This window comes from Macaca mulatta, chromosome 9 (assembly GCF_049350105.2).
Source record: "Macaca mulatta isolate MMU2019108-1 chromosome 9, T2T-MMU8v2.0, whole genome shotgun sequence".
NCBI classification, from domain to species: Eukaryota; Metazoa; Chordata; class Mammalia; order Primates; family Cercopithecidae; genus Macaca; species Macaca mulatta.
This window is the reverse complement of record NC_133414.1, coordinates 106346882-106365296: the sequence shown is the minus strand read 5'-3', so window position 1 is coordinate 106365296 and position 18415 is coordinate 106346882. Positions and strand designations below refer to the sequence as shown.

General features: G+C 42.0%; 1 protein-coding gene across 2 annotated transcripts in view; it reads right to left on the bottom strand.

Moving 5' to 3' along the window:
- The window catches only part of TBC1D12 (TBC1 domain family member 12), a 145423-nt gene extending 127476 nt beyond the window's left edge, over window positions 1-17947 (bottom strand). For both annotated transcript variants that reach the window (XM_015147720.3, XM_028826670.2), the window contains exon 1: window positions 16763-17947. In XM_015147720.3, coding sequence (XP_015003206.3) covers window positions 16763-17946 — 1184 coding nt within the window. In that variant the 5' untranslated portion in view covers window position 17947. The remainder of the gene's footprint in view (window positions 1-16762) is intronic.
- Window positions 17948-18415: the final 468 nt, after the last annotated feature.

Below are 18415 nucleotides of genomic sequence, written 5' to 3'. Positions count from 1 at the left end.
ATCCCAAACCAAAAGCCATATGTAAACCACACATTGCGGTAAAATAAAAACTTAGAGGAGATTCACTTTTTTCTTTGTGGCTCTGTTTGGTATTGAATATATTAAATAGAAAACTAAATTACACTGGTTAAGGCTTTTTAAACAAAATATAAAATGACTGTTCCTATCAAATGCTGTTTATTCTGTATGAGCTGCTTTTAAGTTTGTTTTTTCTTTCCCCAAGACCGAGTCTTGCTCTGTCGCCCAAGCTAGAGTGTAGTGGCGCAATATCGGCTCACTGCAACTTCTGCCTTCCGGATTCAAGGAATTCTCCTGCCTCAGCCTCCCAAGAAGCTGGGATTACAGGCACCACCACGTCCAGCTAATTTTTTCTATTTTTAGTAGAGATGGGCTTTCACCAGGTTGGCCAGGCTGGTCTCAAACGCCTTACCTCATGATCCACCCACCTTGGCCTCACAAAGTGATAAGATTACAGGCATAAGCCATCACGTCCGGCCTTTTAAGTTTGAATCTAAAATGCAGGTTAATGTTAAAAACTTCACTGATGATAAACAAATGTTATTTAGTATGAAATTATACGAAATAACCTATATACTTAATATACTGTAATATACATTAAATAACCTGTACATTTAACACATTTAATAGTAAATGTATAAATACTTAATAAAAGATGTATGTGTTTGCTATCAAAAAAATGGCTGGGAGGCCAGCTGTGGTGGCTCACGTCTGTAATCCCAGAACTTCGGGAGGCCGAGGTGGGCAGATCAGGAGGTCAGGAGATAGAGACCATTCTGGCCAACATGGTGAAACCCCATATCTACTAAAAATACAAAAATTAGCCGGCCGTGGGGGCTTGCGCCTCTAGTCCAGGCTACTCGGGAGGCTGAGGCAGGAGAATCACTTGAACTTAGGAGGCAGATGTTGCAGTGAGCCGAGATTGCTCCAGCCGAGATCGCGCCACTGCACTCCCGCCTGGGTGACAGAGCAAGACTCTGTCTCCAAAAAAAAAAAAGAAAAGAAAAAAAAAAGGCGGGGGAGGGCTGGGCACGGTGGCTCAGCCTCTAATCCCAGCACTTTGGGAGGCTGAGGCAGGTGGATCACTTGAGGTCAGGCGTTCGAGACCAGCCTGACCAACAGGGCGAAACCTCATCTCTACTAAAAATACAAAAAATTAGCCTGGCACAGTGGCACGTGCCTGTAATCCCAGCTACTTGGGAGACTGAGGCAGGAGAATCACTTGAACCCAGGAGGCAGAGGTTGCAGTAAGCCAAGACTGCACCAGTGCACTCCAGTCTGGATGAGAGTACAACTCTGTCTCAAAAATAATAATAATAATAATAATAATAATAAAAGACCAAAATATAAAAAGATTGAGTGCAAAAAACAGACATATCTAGTTCTACAGAAATTGAGAATAATCTGTTAGGCTGATAAGAAAACCTAAAGAAGATATTTTCTTCAAAACTAGCAACAGCATTAAGGCAATATTTATAAAACAAAATTCAGCACTTCCTTTATATTACATTTCAGTTACAGATGCTGTAGTCTAGACTTTCTTAAAAGTTATGCAGCTGCCACAAGTATTTTACCAAAATCTATACGTTTAGGTAGTTAATCCCTTTTTTTTTTTTTGAGACAGAGTCTCGGAGTCTCGCTCTGTCACCCAGACTGGAGTGCAGTGGCCCGATCTCGGCTCACTACAAGCTCCACCTTCCGGGTTCTCCTGCCTCAGCCTCCCCAGTAGCTAGGACTACAGGCACCGGCCACCATGCCCGGCTAATTTTTTGTATTTTTAGTAGAGACGGGGTTTCCCTGTGTTAGCCAGGATGGTCTCAATCTCCTGACCTCATGATCCGCCCGCCTCGGCCTCCCAAAGTGCTGGGATCACAGGCGTGAGCCACCGTGCCAGGCCTGGTAGTTACTCCTTTAAACATGGACTGTGTTTTGCCAGCACACGGGTAACTAAAGATTGTTGGGCTTTGTTAAAATTATTAGAGCTAGATTTACTTGGAGATAACCAAATTTAAGGGTGGCAGACCCCAAGTTTCTGGTTTAATTATCCTTCAATTTAATCTGTATCTCTACGCAGAGGTTAAAAAAAAAAAAAAATGAACAAGAACATGGTCCCTGTCTCTGGAGACTTTGCAATTTAGTAGAAGAGACACACATGGGCCAGGCACGGTGGCTCACGTCTGTAATCCCAGCACTTTGGGAGGCCGAGGCGGGCGGATCACAAGGTCAGGAGATCGAGACCATCCTGGCTAACACAGTGAAACCCCATCTCTACTAAACATTCAAAAAAAATAACTAGCTGGGCGTGGTGGCGGGTGGCCTGTACTCCCAGCTACTCAGGAGGCTGAGGTAGGAGAATGGTGTGAACCCGGGAGGCGGAGCTTGCAGTGAGCCAATCGCCCCACTGCATTCCAGCCTGGGCAACAGGGCAAGACTCCGTCTCAAAAAAAAAAAAAAAAAAAAAAAAAAATTAGACACATACATAGAGGTAATTATGGAAGTCTCAATATTTTGTCTTTATCTCATTCAATCCTCAAAAATGGCTGATGAGTACACTGTCCCAGTCCACTTTTATAAAGCAAGGTACAGAACTTTTACACTAGATGTAAAACCTTGATTTTGCAACAATTTTACACCTCCAGGGTTTTTCCTGAAGTTGTTTCCTTTCTGATCCACAACAGCAAAACATGTAGCCAAATAGCTATTCTGACTCTTTTCCCATCCTCATTAAATTCCTTACAAAATATGGTAAGCATAATTTTTCACATGACTATTTTCATATCATCTCAATTCCTTCAAAAACAAAAATCCAGTTCAAAGTTTATTTTCCTTAAAGCTTCACAAAAAGACTACTGGTATGTCTCACTCAACTTATTAATGACCCCTTCTTGCAGAGACTGAAAGATTTATTTAAAGTTATTTACTTTTTTTCTCTAATCCAATATTACTGGTAAAAAAAAAAAAACAAAAATGTTATTTACATCAACTATCTGGATATCACATTTTGAAAAGGAGACTGACAAGCACCCATAAACTACCATAACTATCTCCATGCTCCAGTTTCTCAAGTCGTAAATCATCTGCCACACTGCTATGCAAGTCACCGTTCCGAAATGTAGTTCTAAGTATGTCGCCATTGTTTAAAAAACTCACAAATGTTCCCTGTACTGCCACCTCTCACTGAATCAGTTCAAATTACTTAGTTCTGTCAGACAAATTTAGCTCCTCCATAATTTAGACCCAACCTTTTTGCCTCAGTTTTTGACACATACCTCATACACCCTAGGGGCAATCATACTGATGAGAATCTGCAGTCCCAAAAAGTGCTAAGCTATTTTATATATAATTCTATATGTTATTTTTACCTGTCCTGTCATCAGAGTCATTCTAACCCAAGCCCTCTTCATTAGTAAAATAATAAGCTTTCATGTTTCATCTACTGTAAAGTTCCTAACTTCCTATCTCAAAGTTAATCACTCCTTCCTCAGTGGTACTGATGCATCTCATATCCTCTTTTATAACACTAATCAGGTAATATTGTAAGCATTGATATTATAGGACTCCCTTATGTGAAACTTTTTAAATAAAATGTTCTATTTACCTAATTTCCTATGTGCCTAGTGCCTAGTATACATAGAGGACTCACAATAATTTGCTGAATGAATAAATAGTAAGAAAATTCCAGACTAATTCGTAAGAACTAAAAAGGGTTCTGCAGCAATCTTAAATGTCTGAAGGGTAATCATGTAAATGAATTGAATTGTTTTTTGTGGCACTAAGGGGAACTGGGACTATGAACATTACGATGAACCACACTGTACTTCAACATAGAACCTTCTAACAACACAACTAATACCCTCAATAGGCTCTGTTGAGAAAACTGAGCTCCAAATTAGTAAAAGAATTCAAGCATGACTAAATAACATGTATCAGATGTCTAAACCTTCTGAGAATAAAAAGGCATACACTTAGCTGTATGGTAGCTGCTGGTGCTTTGCTTTGACATTTTGCTCATGTCTAACCTAGAAGTACATCCTGAACTGACGATATGCATGATAGAACCTTTCTTCCAGTTGCACAGGTGAAACCTGGATCCTGACCAAGGTAATTGTATTTTTTTCCCTACACAGTGTTATGTTTCTATTAAATGGACAACTAAATCAAAAGATTACGTTTCAGTGGTGTTGTAGAAGAGCAATACAATCTTATCTACTCATTAAAATAAGTGGCTAGTTATTATTTTACTCAAGAAAATTTTATAGTGGTTATTTCCTAAAATTTTCCCTTCGTGCAGTAGAGTTCTCAGCTGTGTTATTTGTACACCCACCCAGTTTTGAAAGTTAATCCTTATCCTAGCATTCTTGACAGTATTACTGTGCTTCTGAGAGTATATCACAAAGATGGGCATTATCCTCCAGTTATTTGTTCAATTAGTGTGCTAGTTACCTTATATAATAATTACCTATCAAAAGTTTTATTGTTTGTTTGTTTTTTTTTTTTTTTTTCTGAGACAGAGTCTTACTCTGTCGCCCAGGCTGATGTGCAGTGGCACGATCTCGGCTCCTGCAAGCTCGGCCTCCTGGGTTCACACTATTCTCCCGTCTCAGCCTTTCCAGTAGCTGGGACTACAGGCACTCGCCATTACGCTCGCCTAATTTTTTTGTATTTTTACTAGAGACAGAGTTTCACCGTGTTAGCCAGGATGTTCTTGATCTCCTGACCTCGTGATCCTTCCACCTAAGCCTCCCAAAGTGCTGGGATTACAGGCGTAAGCCACGGCGCCTGGCTAGTTTTATTAGTCTTTAGATCAAAGACTAATAAAATTTAGATCAAAAATTTTGGTAACCAAAACACAATTCTGAATCACGAGTTATTTGTTTCCTAAATAACATTCAAGGGTTACCGATCTCTGTAACTCTGGGCAGTACCAATAACGTCAAAAAGTCAGTGAGGGGTTGGGGGAGTTAAGGCTTATGTAAGTACAAAAAAGCAACTTAAATGTTATCACTCTTCAAAAATACAAAAACTTATTCAGTTGGGATGTTTTCCTTATTTAAAACTTCAATAACTTACTTTAGAACTTAACCTTCTGTGTACTATATCTTCCTGGTAATGAACCATGAATTTTTTCCACATGGGTAAGAGGGACTTTAATTCCATTTGCTAGATTTACCCTGGTACTTGTAGGAAAAATTTTCCTTTCCTTTTAGCACTGGAACTCAAATAAGAATACAGTGTGTGCAACTGTATATTGCATTTATTTTACCTTTTGATAAATGTACATTTTAGTACCCGAAACTATCATATTAACAACCTAAACTTTTAGAGCCTAAATTAAACTTTATATACACGACCTATTATTAAAAAATAGTTCAGTTTGCCTGTAATCCCAGCACTTTGGGAGGCCGCGGGGGATAGATCACTTCAGGTCAGGAGTTCGAGACCAACCTGGCCAACATGGTGAAACCCCATCTGTACTAAAAATACAAAAAATTAGCCGGGCCTGAGGCGCGCAGCTGTAATCCCAGCGACTCCGGAGGCTGAGACCGGAGAATCGCTGGAACCCGGGAGGCAGAGGTGGCAGAAAGCCAAGATCGCACCACTGTACTCTAGCCTGAGAGACAGAGGGAGGCTCCGTCTCAAAAAGAAAAAAGAAAAAGAAAAAAAAAGTTCAGTTTCACAGTATGGCCTATTAAGCCACTGGGAGGTACGGACGGACAATAGGGAAGTTAAGGAGGGACATACAAGATACTTTAAAGAAACAAGTGGCTAGAAACATCCACAAAGGCACTGAGGTAGGCCAAGTAGAAAAATTAGAAAAATATGGAAATAATCTGTGGTTATACTCTGAAACCAACAGGCCTAAGTACTAACTACATGGCTAACTTCTCCCTAATATTTATCTCTCCAGCAATTTCTCTCTCTACGAATATCTTCAAACTCATTCTCTAATAGTTTCTCGTGTCTCTCACCATACTTCCAAACCCTCAAATTTTCTTTATCATCTTCTCACCACCTTAACAAGAATAACGTGGAAACAATGTATTATCTTTAGCTTTATTTTATATTCCTGTCCTGCTTTTCAAAAGCAGATAATGTGAACATTTTATGTTTTTCTAACAAAAAAAAAAAGTAAACTATTATAGTATTTGAATGACTTTTTCCTGGGACAACAACAAAAAATGTATTTGCCCTACTTGACTAAAAGATGGCTATGAACAATCTAGATGAAAACCAGATTTGGAAATTCTAAATAATGCCTAATGTATGATGGGTAGTTGTACATTACAGTACTTGGGAAAATATGAGAAAACAGCACATAATTTGATTTCAAAATTATTATGTTCAGTTCCAAATTTAAAATGTTTTAATCTATGTGGGGTTAGAGACAAGCAGATGAAAATATTTTTTAACAAAAAAAGTATCTAACATAAAATTCAAATTAAAAAACATACCTGAAAAGCCACATTCAAAGATGAGTTAAACACCTTATCAAGTTCACTCTCAAACTAGCTCTAAGTAAGGAGCATGACTTGTAGCTTGATTTCCTAAGGTAATCTTCTCTTAATTGCAGGAAAGAGCACGCTGAAAACCCAGTCAGTCACATGGGTTTCCCTCTCTTTCTTATTTCGGCCACAGAAATAAGAAGCATAAGAAAGGCTGAGGCAGCAAATGCTGGAGGGGAGAAAACTATGTGCAGTGTGCAGGATTTCTTCTTAAAGGCACAGAAAATAATTACAACTAGCAGCAGAAGGAAGGAAAATTAACACTTTTTTCACAGGCTATGAGAGAGGTAAAGGTATGCCAACAAACTGAGTAGACCTGAGGAAAATCTTACAAGTTAAAGCTTTTCACAAACAGGCAAGCATGGCTATCTAAACAGCATAAAATGAAAATAAAAGATTTTTCCCATTAATAAAAAGGAAGCCAAGATTGAATTTGGCCGAAATAATTAATCAACAAAGTAAAGGCTAGGAAAGTACTTCCAGATTTGTATTTTGAATCTGTTCTCTATTATACACCTCTGTTTATACTCATCGATCACATAGTACCTGAATATGACCCAATTTTAAATCAGTAAAGCAATGTGAGCTATAACGGTGTATTGTACTTTCAGTCACTACCTGAGGAGACCTGCCTATTAACCAGCCCAGTATTTCCGTGGTTACAGTCAGGGAATCACCCGCATCAGAATCACATGCGGGCCCTTTTAAAAAGTTGGATTCCTGGTGGACCCCACCCAAGATCTACTTGGGTCTCAAGGAATCTGCATTCTTAACAACCCTCCCCCTTGCAAGTAATTTTAAACACTAAATTTAAGAATCACTGTAGTAGGGTCCAAGCAACTATGAGCCATAACTACCTGAAGATAACTCACAGTGTAGCTAACAGAGTTCCTAGGGAGAAAAGAGCAGCCTCAAAAAGGACACACTTTGCCTTTCTGCATACATTTAGAGATGGATAACAGATGTATCATCTCAAAATCTCCAAATGTTTCCACTCTTTCCCAAAACCTTCCTACCACAACATACTAAGTATGAAATGCATGAGTAAGCCAAGTTAAACATTTCATGAACTTAAACTAAAAAATTGGCTTTGCCTGTCTATAAAAGTTCCTTAAGACAATAAAAGATACAAATATTTTAATCCTTCTCAGCATTCCTTCCTTTCGGTTCCTTCTCAGATTTGCTTTTTAGTCAAAGCTTCAAGACTTTGGGAAATGTTATATCACTACACCAGAATCTACTTTAACATCCATCCAATCCCATGTACAAATTATGTTTAAAAATCTTCTACTGCACAAATTGTGTAACATTTCCCAGACAGTACACGAAAATTCATCCAGTATCTTTCTTTCTTCAAATCAGTGGATTTCAGCGGTGAAGTTGAGGAAGGGGTTATAGTAGTCTTGCTATAGTCTGAATAATAACATTTGAATCTTCACTATATGCCACATAGCAAAAACAAAGAATGTAGAATATTATTTAACTCTCATGGCAATCCCATGAATTAGGCATTATTATAATCCCCATTTTATGGATGAGTTGCTTAAGGTCCAGAGAAGTCCAGAATTAAAGAACTAGTAAGCTAATTCAAACCCAAGCAGCCTAACTCTAGAACCAGCATTTTTAAACACCATACCATCCTGTAATTTGAAGATGCCACCTAGGATTAAGCAATTCACTAAAACCTAGTTGACAATCTGAATCAACTGCAAGCAATTTTATCTTTCTTTGGAGACAGTTTCATTCTGCCATCCAGGCAGGAATGCAGTGGTGCAACCATAGCTCACTGCAACCGCAACCTCCCCAGCTCAAGTGATCCTCCCACTTCAGCCTCCTGAGTAACTGTGGCTACAGGTGCACACCACCATGCCCAGCTAGTTTTTTTATTTTTTGTAGAGACAGCATCTCGCTATGTTGCCTAGGCAGCCTTGAACTCCTGGGCTCAAGCAGTCCCCTCACCTTGGGCTCCCAATGTAGGCATGAGCCACTGGGCCCAAGCAGGCAACTTTCTAAAAATGCAAATTCACCAGCCAAATAGTAGGTCTCCTGAATCTGACTAGGTGGAGGCTGTGAATTAGAGAATCTAACTTTTGTAAATGTGTTTTTAGGTGATTTTTAAAATTTTTTAAATAAAATGAGATGGGGTCTTGCTATACTGCCAAGGCTGGAACTCCTGGCCTCAAGCGAATCTCCAGTCTCAGCTTCCCAAAGTGCTGGGATTACAGGCATGAGCCACTATATCTGGGCGATTTCAGGTGATTTTGAAATATACCAAAAGCTAGAAACAACTGCACTAGCTCACCAAAGTGCCACAATGGCAACCTTCATGAACTCATAGTCTGGAAGTTAAAGGCTTAAATTCCAGTTAATTGATTAACTAAAATGTACTTAATACCCCATTCTCTCTCCCTCTCTCTCTCTCTCTCTCTCTCTCTCTCTCTCTACTCCTCCCCATCTCAAATAAATAATAAGAAAAAAATAGATCTAGAATTTGCTACAGAAAAGAAAAAAGAGCTGCTGCTTTGTGCCACCTTCACATGAAAAAACTGAAAGATCACTGATATTTCTATCATGATTACTCTAAGGCAGAGTTGGACCTTTGCTAAAAGACACATTAAAGGTGGAATTTAGAGTTGAAAGGAATAGTTCTATCTCTAGCATGCCTCTCATTTTACAGAGGGAAAAAAAATCCTGTTTTTTTCAGCTTTCTCTTTAACTCAGTTGACATTTGTAATATTCAATCAGTAAATATTTGTGGTCTACTACTGTGGGTGCAACAGAATTGTGTATTATAATACCACAATATTAGAACTGAAGGGACTGTGAATATCCCAATTTCACAGATGAGGAAACCGAAGTCCAGAAATTTAGTGAATTGCCCAAGGTTAACAGAATTATTTAATGGCAGAAGTTGTTACCTAGGACAAAAACCAAGTTACTTATCTCTCAAGCATTGTATTTTCACTACACCAAAAGCTAAGTTTTTGTTCTTAAATTTATAATTCATAGAAATCAGTGTATTAGCTTCAAGCCCTAGGAATAGATCTATAGTCTAGTTGTAATTCTTACATTTAATTAGCTATCTGACTTTGAACAAATAACCATAAAACAGAAATAAACCCTACCCTTCCTAGGTCACAGCAATATGTAAAGAACAACCACCAAAAAAAACTGTGGCTGGGCACGATGGCTCACACCTGTGATCCCAGCACTTTGGGAGGCAGAGGTGAGCAGATCACCTGAGCTCAGGAGTTCGACACCAGCCTGGGCAACATGGTGAGACCTCATCTCTATGAAAAAAAAGAAAAGGAAAAAAAACTTGTGAAGAAAATACATATGAAAATAATTTTAGAAAACTGTGAAATTATGTAGAACTAAGATACACTTTCATATTTTTTCCTAGAGGCAAACAGGTACTGGTTTTTAAATCTTGTAAATGCTGCCCCTAAATAGTGTGCAGTGAATATCATTGTTCTAGGTTACAAAATGAGTTACCATGCATAATTCATTTCCAATATTAAATTAATACCACCTTGTTAGATAATATCTAGCAAATAAAAGATTATTTGTCAACAGCATCACTGGCTTTCCATGGAGTATTAAGGCATGAATAAGGTGATCATAGAACTTCCTTCCACTTAAAAGATCTAAAAACTTCAAAGTGAAAACTTCCATTTAAAAGTAACAGAACCACTCCCCAAATAAAAACCTTTTAGTCAAAATCTCCTATAAAGTGTGAAGTTTAATTAAGAGCATTGTACAAATGTTAGTTCCTTAGTTGTGACAAATGTACCATAAATATAAGGTGATGTTAACCAAAGGGGAACTGGGGGAGGGGTGTGGAAACTCTTGGTATTACCTTTGCAACTTTTCTACAAATCTAAAACTATTAGAAAATAAAATATTTTAAAAATTGAAAATAAATCTCTATGGCCATTTTGGATAGTTTAGAGATTTCTATTAAACAAGTAACTCCAAGTTAGTATTATAATAATAGTCTGCTTTGCTTACAACTGTGTAGTAAAAAATGTTAATTTGGCCAGATGCAGTAGCTCATGCCTGTAATCCCAGCACTTTAAGAGGCCAAAGCAGGCAGATCACTTGAGCCCAGGAGTTTGAGACCAGTCTGAGAAACATGGCAAAACCCTGTCTCTACAAAAAATACAAAACAAAATTAGCAGGTCGTAGTGGTGCATGCCTGTAGTCTGAGCTACTTGGGAGGCTGAGCTGAAAGGATCAATTGAGTCCAGGAGTCTGAAGCTGCAGTGAGCCATGCCACCGCAGTCCAGGCCTGGACAAGAGTGAGATCCTGTCTCCAAAAAAAAAGTTACTTTAATTTAGCGCTTCAAAGTAATATGTTTGAGTGCTTAAATTATCTTACTTCCACAAAAATCAGAGTTTCTGAATATGTTCTACCTAATTTGTATTCAGGTTATCACATTTCTAATCTGCCAACTGAATGAAAACCACAAATTCCTAAGGTGAAGTCCTGAACCAATGCTGAATTTCCGGTGCTTTACTGTAGGTCCCTAGAGTATTGTTTTTTATGGGGTTTTTAAAAGAAAATACTGGATCTGAGATAGGTGAAGGAGTGAGACACAGGGAAAAGATATAAAAGGCTCTTGAGCTAGCTCCCCAATTTAACATAATGGTAGCTTCACAACACTCTAAAATCCTAATAGACTTTTGTGTTTATTCCAGAGCAATTAATTATGTATTATTTTCTGCTTTCCTAAAATTTTAAACATTAATTATAGTACCAGAGTTGATCCTGAACAAAACAGGTTTTAATTCAATTGATTTTTCCTTCATTCTCCTTGTAAATAATTGTATCAGAGTATTAAAAAGCTGCCCGCTTTGGGGAGCTTTTAAAATCTTTTAAAACATCGTAAGTTTCATATTCTGCCTTTTCTTTAGTTATTTGAGAAAGGAACTTTTTTTTGAGAAACTCACGTTGAAACTCGTTTTTATTTTAGTTGACTGGGGGAGGAATACACACTATGGAACAAGTAAGGGAGCCTTATAGGACAGAGATGTTTATGATGGCTCAGTCAGATGGATGAATTATGATTTTGTCAACTAGTGCAAATTCTAGGTGGAAAAAAGGACATGGCTGACTTTGCTGTTTCCGAGAACCTTAAATTAAGAAAAAAATCTTCGGCCGGGCGCGGTGGCTCAAGCCTGTAATCCCAGCACTTTGGGAGGCCGAGACGGGGGATCACGAGGTCAGGAAATCGAGACCATCCTGGCTAACACGGTAAAACCCCGTCTCTACTAAAACATACAAAAAACTAGCCGGGCGAGGCAGCGGGCGCCTGTAGTCCCAGCTACGCGGGAGGCTGAGGCAGGAGAATGGCGTGAACCTGGGAGGCGGAGCTTGCAGTGAGCTGAGATCTGGCCACTGCACTCTAGCCTGGGTGACAAAGCGAGACTCCGTCTCAAAAAAAAAAAAAAAATCTTCATCGGTTTTCATATTAGGGAGAATGGAGACTATCTAGATGTGAAAAGAAATCACTAAAAGAGCCTTTAGTTTTTCCTACTCAACCCAACCATTGTAAAAAGAGCTCTGTGAAAATAGCTTTTGCCACAATATTTAGGAAGTTTCAGAAGTCAACAACTACAGAGAAAGTCACATGGATCTGTATGTTTCAAAATCTATAAAGTCAATGTTCTTTTCAGATAAAGGGAAAAAAATCTTCAATTATTCCTTCCTTACCTTAGCAATGCCCTTTAAGGTCACCAAATTCATATAAAGACTTGGTTAAAAAAAAAAAAATCAGCACTACCAGGAAACACAGATAAGTATCTATATAAAATAACAGTAACTATGCCAATGCAATCCTAACAAGCTTCAAAAGTATTAAATGGCCTAAAAACAAACAAACAAAAAACTACAAAAGAGTCTATGTAAAAAATAAAGCATTCTACTTAGAAAACAAGACATTAATTTACTTGAAGGACCCACAAAAACTTTGGTTTAGAACTTTTTTTAAGAGACACAGTCTCACTCTGTCACCCAGGCTAGAGTGCAGTGACTCAATCATGGCTCACTGCAGCCTTGAACTCCTGGACTCAGGCAATCCTCCTGCTTCAGCCTCCAGAATAGCTGGGACTACAGGCACATGCTACCATGCCCAGCTTAGAAAGATTTTTTAAGAAGAGTAACAAATGGATCCTTGAGGAATTAAGGCAAGCTTGGAAAAACAAAAGACTTCAAAAGTGTTCACTCCTCCTCACTGCTGAGTGGTACCCATCTAGCATTTCAACTTTTTTTTTTTTTTTTTGAGACGGAATCTGGGTTTCGCCATGTTGGCCAGGCTGGTCTCGAACTCTTGACCTCAGGTGATCCACCCGCCTCGCCCTCCCAAAGTGTTGGGATTATAGGTGTGAGTCACTGCGCCCAGCTGCATTTCAATTTTTATAGACAGGAAAGGGTCAAGGATCTGAGGGAATGCTACTTCTAGCGCTCTGACAGCCAAGTCACCATAAACACAGAAAGGTGTCCATGTGAAACTGAAGCAAGCCCCCAGTAGGGACTGAAATAGAACTCACCTCATGTGGAAGGGAAGGAAGGTGGAAGATGACCACTAAGGCCCTCCAAATGAAAGCAGTCATATTCTAACTGAATTCCTGTATTTCCTATATGATAGCTACCGAAATAATGTGCCTTAATTTAACATAATACTTTGTAGTAATAGATACATTGCTGTAAAATGTTCCCCCTTCTTACGTAAACGTAAAACTTTTTTTTTAAAGGTTTCTCATATAGATTTTTGCCTAATTAAGAGAAAGAGAAGAACGAAGTGGGAAGGGAAGAAGAAGAAAAGCATGGAGGATAAACAGGTGGCAGAGAAAAGAGCCATAAAGTGAACAAAGGTTGTAGACTGAACATAAACATGGACTGGGAAATCAGGAATCCTGGTTTCGAATCCCAGCCTGCCACTAGCTAACTAAATTACCTTCTTTAGACAATGAGATTCCTCATCTAAAAAAAATAAAATGGGAGTAAGAGTTGCACCGAAGAACAAGATTCCATCCCAAACAAGCCACTTCCAAAGAGAGCCCTCACCTGGAGCTTCAGAGTTGAGAATAGCAACTATGCATTTGGGGGTAGGGTTGGATCTCTTGGGTTGTGTTGTGAGACAGGGGTAATTTCTGATTATTTTCACTGAGGATGGAGATTTTTGCTCAAAATTACACTACCTAGCTAGAGCACAGTAAAGGGGAATCCATGAAAGCTACTGATTCAACCCAATCTGAATAGTGTTCATACCAGTGGCTAGGTATTATAGTTTCAGAGATGAATGTCACAGTTCCTGCCTTTAAGGTGTTCAGAATTCAGTTAAGAAAAACTGTGCCTCTCTGACTCTGCCCTTTCTTTCCCAAGAATGTCATATAAAGGAAGCACTGACTCCTAGAGTCTTGACATTCAGACCTCTATCACGAAAAATGAGGCTTAGAGAAATTAACTTTAGGGCACCTGTTTTCTGACTTCAAATCGAGTGCTCTGACACATATGAATAATGTGGCCATATGAATGTCATCTAGCTATATTAAGTTCTATTAGGCTACAAATAAAAGAAAATTTAAAAATTAAATCAAAATTCCTGCCTACTTAAAACACATGGGAAATGAAAGAAAAAATAAAATTCCTGCCTACTGTTAATAATATGAAAGCCTCTTATAAATAACGTTGTTGGCTGGGCGTGGTGGCTCACGCCTGTAATCCCAGCACTTTGGGAGGCTGAGGCGGGTGGATCACCTGAGGTCAGGAGTTCAAGACCAGCCTGGCCAACATGGTGAAACCTGGTCTCTACTAAAAATACAAAAATTAGCCGGGCGTGGTGGCAGGTGCCTATAATCCCAGCTACTCGGGAGGCTGAGGCAGGAGAATCGCTTGAGCCCAGGGGGCGGAGGTTGCAATAAGCCAAGATGGCACCACTTGCCCACTCCAGCCTGGGCAAAAGAGGGAAACTCCATCTCAAAAAAAAAAAAAAAAATTGTTCATAAATTGCAATTTATCTGTCTTCAAACTTAATCCCCACTAGCCTGCACCCCACCTGCAGGTCAGGGACAGTTGTCTAAATCATCTCTATTCACAATGCATGGCACAGAGCAAGAACTCAAGAGTATACTAGTTGAATCTGTGATCTCCAAAGCCCCTCCCAGATCTAAAATTGCCTGACATCTGACCTGAAAACATGACCAAGATAGATATGACCAATAAACACCCAAAGGCCACACAGTGTTACAAATTTATAAACCTAACTCAACTTGAGATCTTTTAGAATATTGCCAGTACAAGTTTTAAATATATTTTTGCAACTATGTTACAAATACAGATCTCATTACTATACATATTGTCCTGAGTAACACAAAATTAGGATTTTCCACTTTTGATTTAAGAAACTTTATATTTGTAAATGTATATGAGCAAAAAAATATGGAATAAATTAGAAAGAGGAATAAGAAATATCAATTATAATCAGAAAATTATGCCTTTATATCTACAATATGTATGTTAATTGTATAACCTGCTAAAACTTGAGCTCAGAATTCGCTTCTTTCACTTCTGGTTGTAGTCAAGATCCCCAAAAAGGTAGCAAAAACACAGTAGAGAGAACTCTATAAAGGAAAGTTTTACAAGTTGGGAATATTTTCCTATTTACCTAGGGATTAAAAAAAAAGAAGAAAAAAAAAGGGCGTGTCAAAATCTAACTCAAGGAAAACTGCCTTTTTTTTTTTTTTTTTTTTGAGAGAAGTCTCACTCTTAACCCCCAGGTTTGAGTGCAATGGCTCGATTTCGGCTCACTGCAACCTCCGCCTCCCGGGTTCAAACGATTCTCCTGCCTCCGCCTCCCAACCAGCTGGGATTAAGTCGCCTGCCAATACGCCCGGCTAATTTTTATATATTTTAGTAGAGACGGGGTTTCACCATGTTGGCCAGGCTGGTCTCGAACTCCTGACCTCAGGTGATCCGCCCGCCTCGGCCTCCCAAAGTGCTGGGATTACAGACGTGAGCCACTGCGCCCCGCCGTAAACTGCCCTTACAGTAACGTCCATTAAGTATTTTCTGACTACTCTTATTTATCCCTATTAAATCAACAAACCCCCATCCTGAAATCTGCAACGTTCAGCGCCATAATTTATTTTCTTTCTTTTCTTTTTCTTGAAAGACGGAGTTTCGCTCTTGTCCCCGAGGCTGGAGTGCAATGGCGCGATCTCGGCTCACTGCAACCTCTGCCTCCCGGGTTCAAGTGATTCCCCTGCCTCAGACTCCCGAGTAGCTGGGATTACAGGCACCTGCCACCACGCCTGGCTAATTTTTGTATTTTTAGTAGAGACGGGGGTTTCACCATGTTGGCCAGGCTGGTCTCGAACCCCTGACCTCAAACAGTCCGCCCGCCTCAGCCTCCCAAAGTGCTGGGATTACAGGCATGAGCCACCGCGCCCGTCCCATAATTTAATTTCAAGAATATCCTGTCAAATAACAAATACAATACCATTTTTTAAAAAAGTTATTGGGAGAAAAAAGTGGAGGCCTATCTGGGAGATTAAGAGAAAAGGCTTTCCTTAAGGGGCTAATTTGGCTTAAAAAATTGGGATAAAATTCTAAACACCAAACTGCATTTTAATAAAGGCCACTGAAACAAATGAATAAACACTATGAAGCACAACCACTTCTAATTTCAAGAATTCCCAAACCACTTGAATGGATTTAGACTCTATGCAAACACAGCAAATAAACAGCTCTACGAAAGGACTTCCTTTTCTTTTTCACAACCACACCCGTACACACATACCGCCTCCCCCCACCCCCAACAACCTAAATCTTTGTAGCACAATTGTTAAAAACTGGGGACGGAGATGGTTATCCGCTTTTCCAGAAAAAGCAACTGCAGATGCGGCACTAGCCAGCTGGCCGACCCTGACTGCTCAGAAGCCAGGTATGAATGGCAGGTACAGCCTCCCGCCGACAAGGCAACAGAAAGACTCGCTGTCCACAAAGCTCACAACTTCTCCTATAAAAACACAAAGCCGACCCAGTTCCTCTTCCTCCAGTGACAAATCAAAGCTAAGCCCTGACGCGTGCGGGGCTGGCAAGGAAGCCGCCCACCAAGCTCCCGGCTCCGGCTCCGGCTCCGGCTCCCGCTCTGGCTCCGGCTGCGACTCCGACCCAGACCTCGGCCCCGCCCCCGGTCCCGGCCCAGCCCCGAGTCCCCACGCAGCCTGCGCCGTACCTGGCGAAGAAGTCCGCGAAGCCGCCGCTCCGTCGAGCCCGGGCCAAAGTCTCCGCAGGACCCTGCTCCGCGGTGGGCAAGGGCACCGACGGCCCGGCCGGGGGCAGGTGATCGCTGGCGCTGTGACCGCGGCTCACCTCGAAAGTGTTCCGAGAGTTCAAGTGAATGTCAGAAAAGCCCAGGCGCGACTCCGCACCCCCACTAGTCCTCTCGGCCGAGGTGGCAGGGGGCGAGCCCTCCTCCGGACCCCCGGCGCCAACTCCCGGCTGCTCTGAGTCCTCGCTACCGCTGCAGCTGTTGGCCGGGCTGTCCCCCGAGCCGCTGCCCGCGCCCTCGGGCTCCTCGGCGTCCGCGGCCACCAGACAGCAGCTCCGCAGCGGGTCCTCAAGCGGCGAGGCCCAGTCGGACGGGCTGCCCGCGCCGTCCGCGTCCTCGTCGCCAGGCCCCTCCAGGCGGAGGCGGCCGCAGGGGCGGCGGCGGCGCGACTCCCGGCCGCCGGCGCGCGCCAGCCCGCGAGCCTCTTCCAGATCGCGACAGTCCCGGCCCGGCAGAAAACCCGAGTTGCCGTTGGTCATGCCTCCGTGCCGCGGCGCGCGGCCATCCGCCACATCCGCGCCGCGGTGCTTCGAACCCGAGCCCAGCGGGCAGGCGTCCGATCGTGGGGCTGCCGAGGGCGGCGGGGCGCAGGCTTGGCCAGCGGGGAGCGGACAGTAGCAGAGCCCCGGCTCCAGCTGCTCCCCGGCCGCCGCGAGGTAACGCTGAAGGAGCTGCCGAGGCGGCGTTTCCTCCTCCTCCTCAGCCTCCTCCCGCGGCTCCACAGCGCCGACGCCTCCGCCAAAGCCGCCCATGGCCCGGATTACCTTCCCGTCCTGGCCCACGGGCTCTGGCGCAGGCACCGGGAGCAACTTGGGGTTTCTTCCCGAGCAGGCTCCAGCATCCTCCGGACCCACCATCTGGGGGCGGGTGGCGGCCGCCCCAGGAGGCAAGGAAGGACTCCAGGCGCACGCTTGGCCACAGAACAGCTCTGAGTGCTGGAGCCGCGGCGACAGCCGCCGCAACGTTCCCAGACCCACCCCTCCCACCCGCGGGGTCAGACAGTTGCGGGAGGGCGGGCACGCGCCAGGACTCGCGCACGCGCAAAAGTCGGACCGGTCAAGCCCCAACCTGGAGATTCCCCGAACCATAGAGACGGTAGCTAGAGAGACGCAGGCTGCCAATCTAGGATCAGCCATCTGGATGGTAGAGGCTGGTTGGCCCGCTCCAAGAGTGACAGTTCTTACCGAAGCGCGGGTATTGCTCGCTTAGCAAAAATTCACTTGATGTATTTCATTTATGGTAGTAAAATACTCCCATATTTGAGAGGTGTTAGCGTGGGTAAGTCCTTCCAGCTCTAATTGGTCACCACTCGACTTTACGATTTTTAACAGCCTTCTCCCGCATCATTGCCACAGTTCAGGGCTTCATCACTTAATCGAGGAGGGTCAACACCCTCCCTTCTTCACTTCATCTAACATTTAAAAAAAAAGATAACCTAAGTTATCTTCCTCACTTAGCACCATGTTTCATCACAATCCTCTAAAAGATTATCACCTAAGGAGGGAGAGGAAGTGGTCAGGCAGAGAGGAGCTATTGAAATAATTCCAGCTTTCTGTG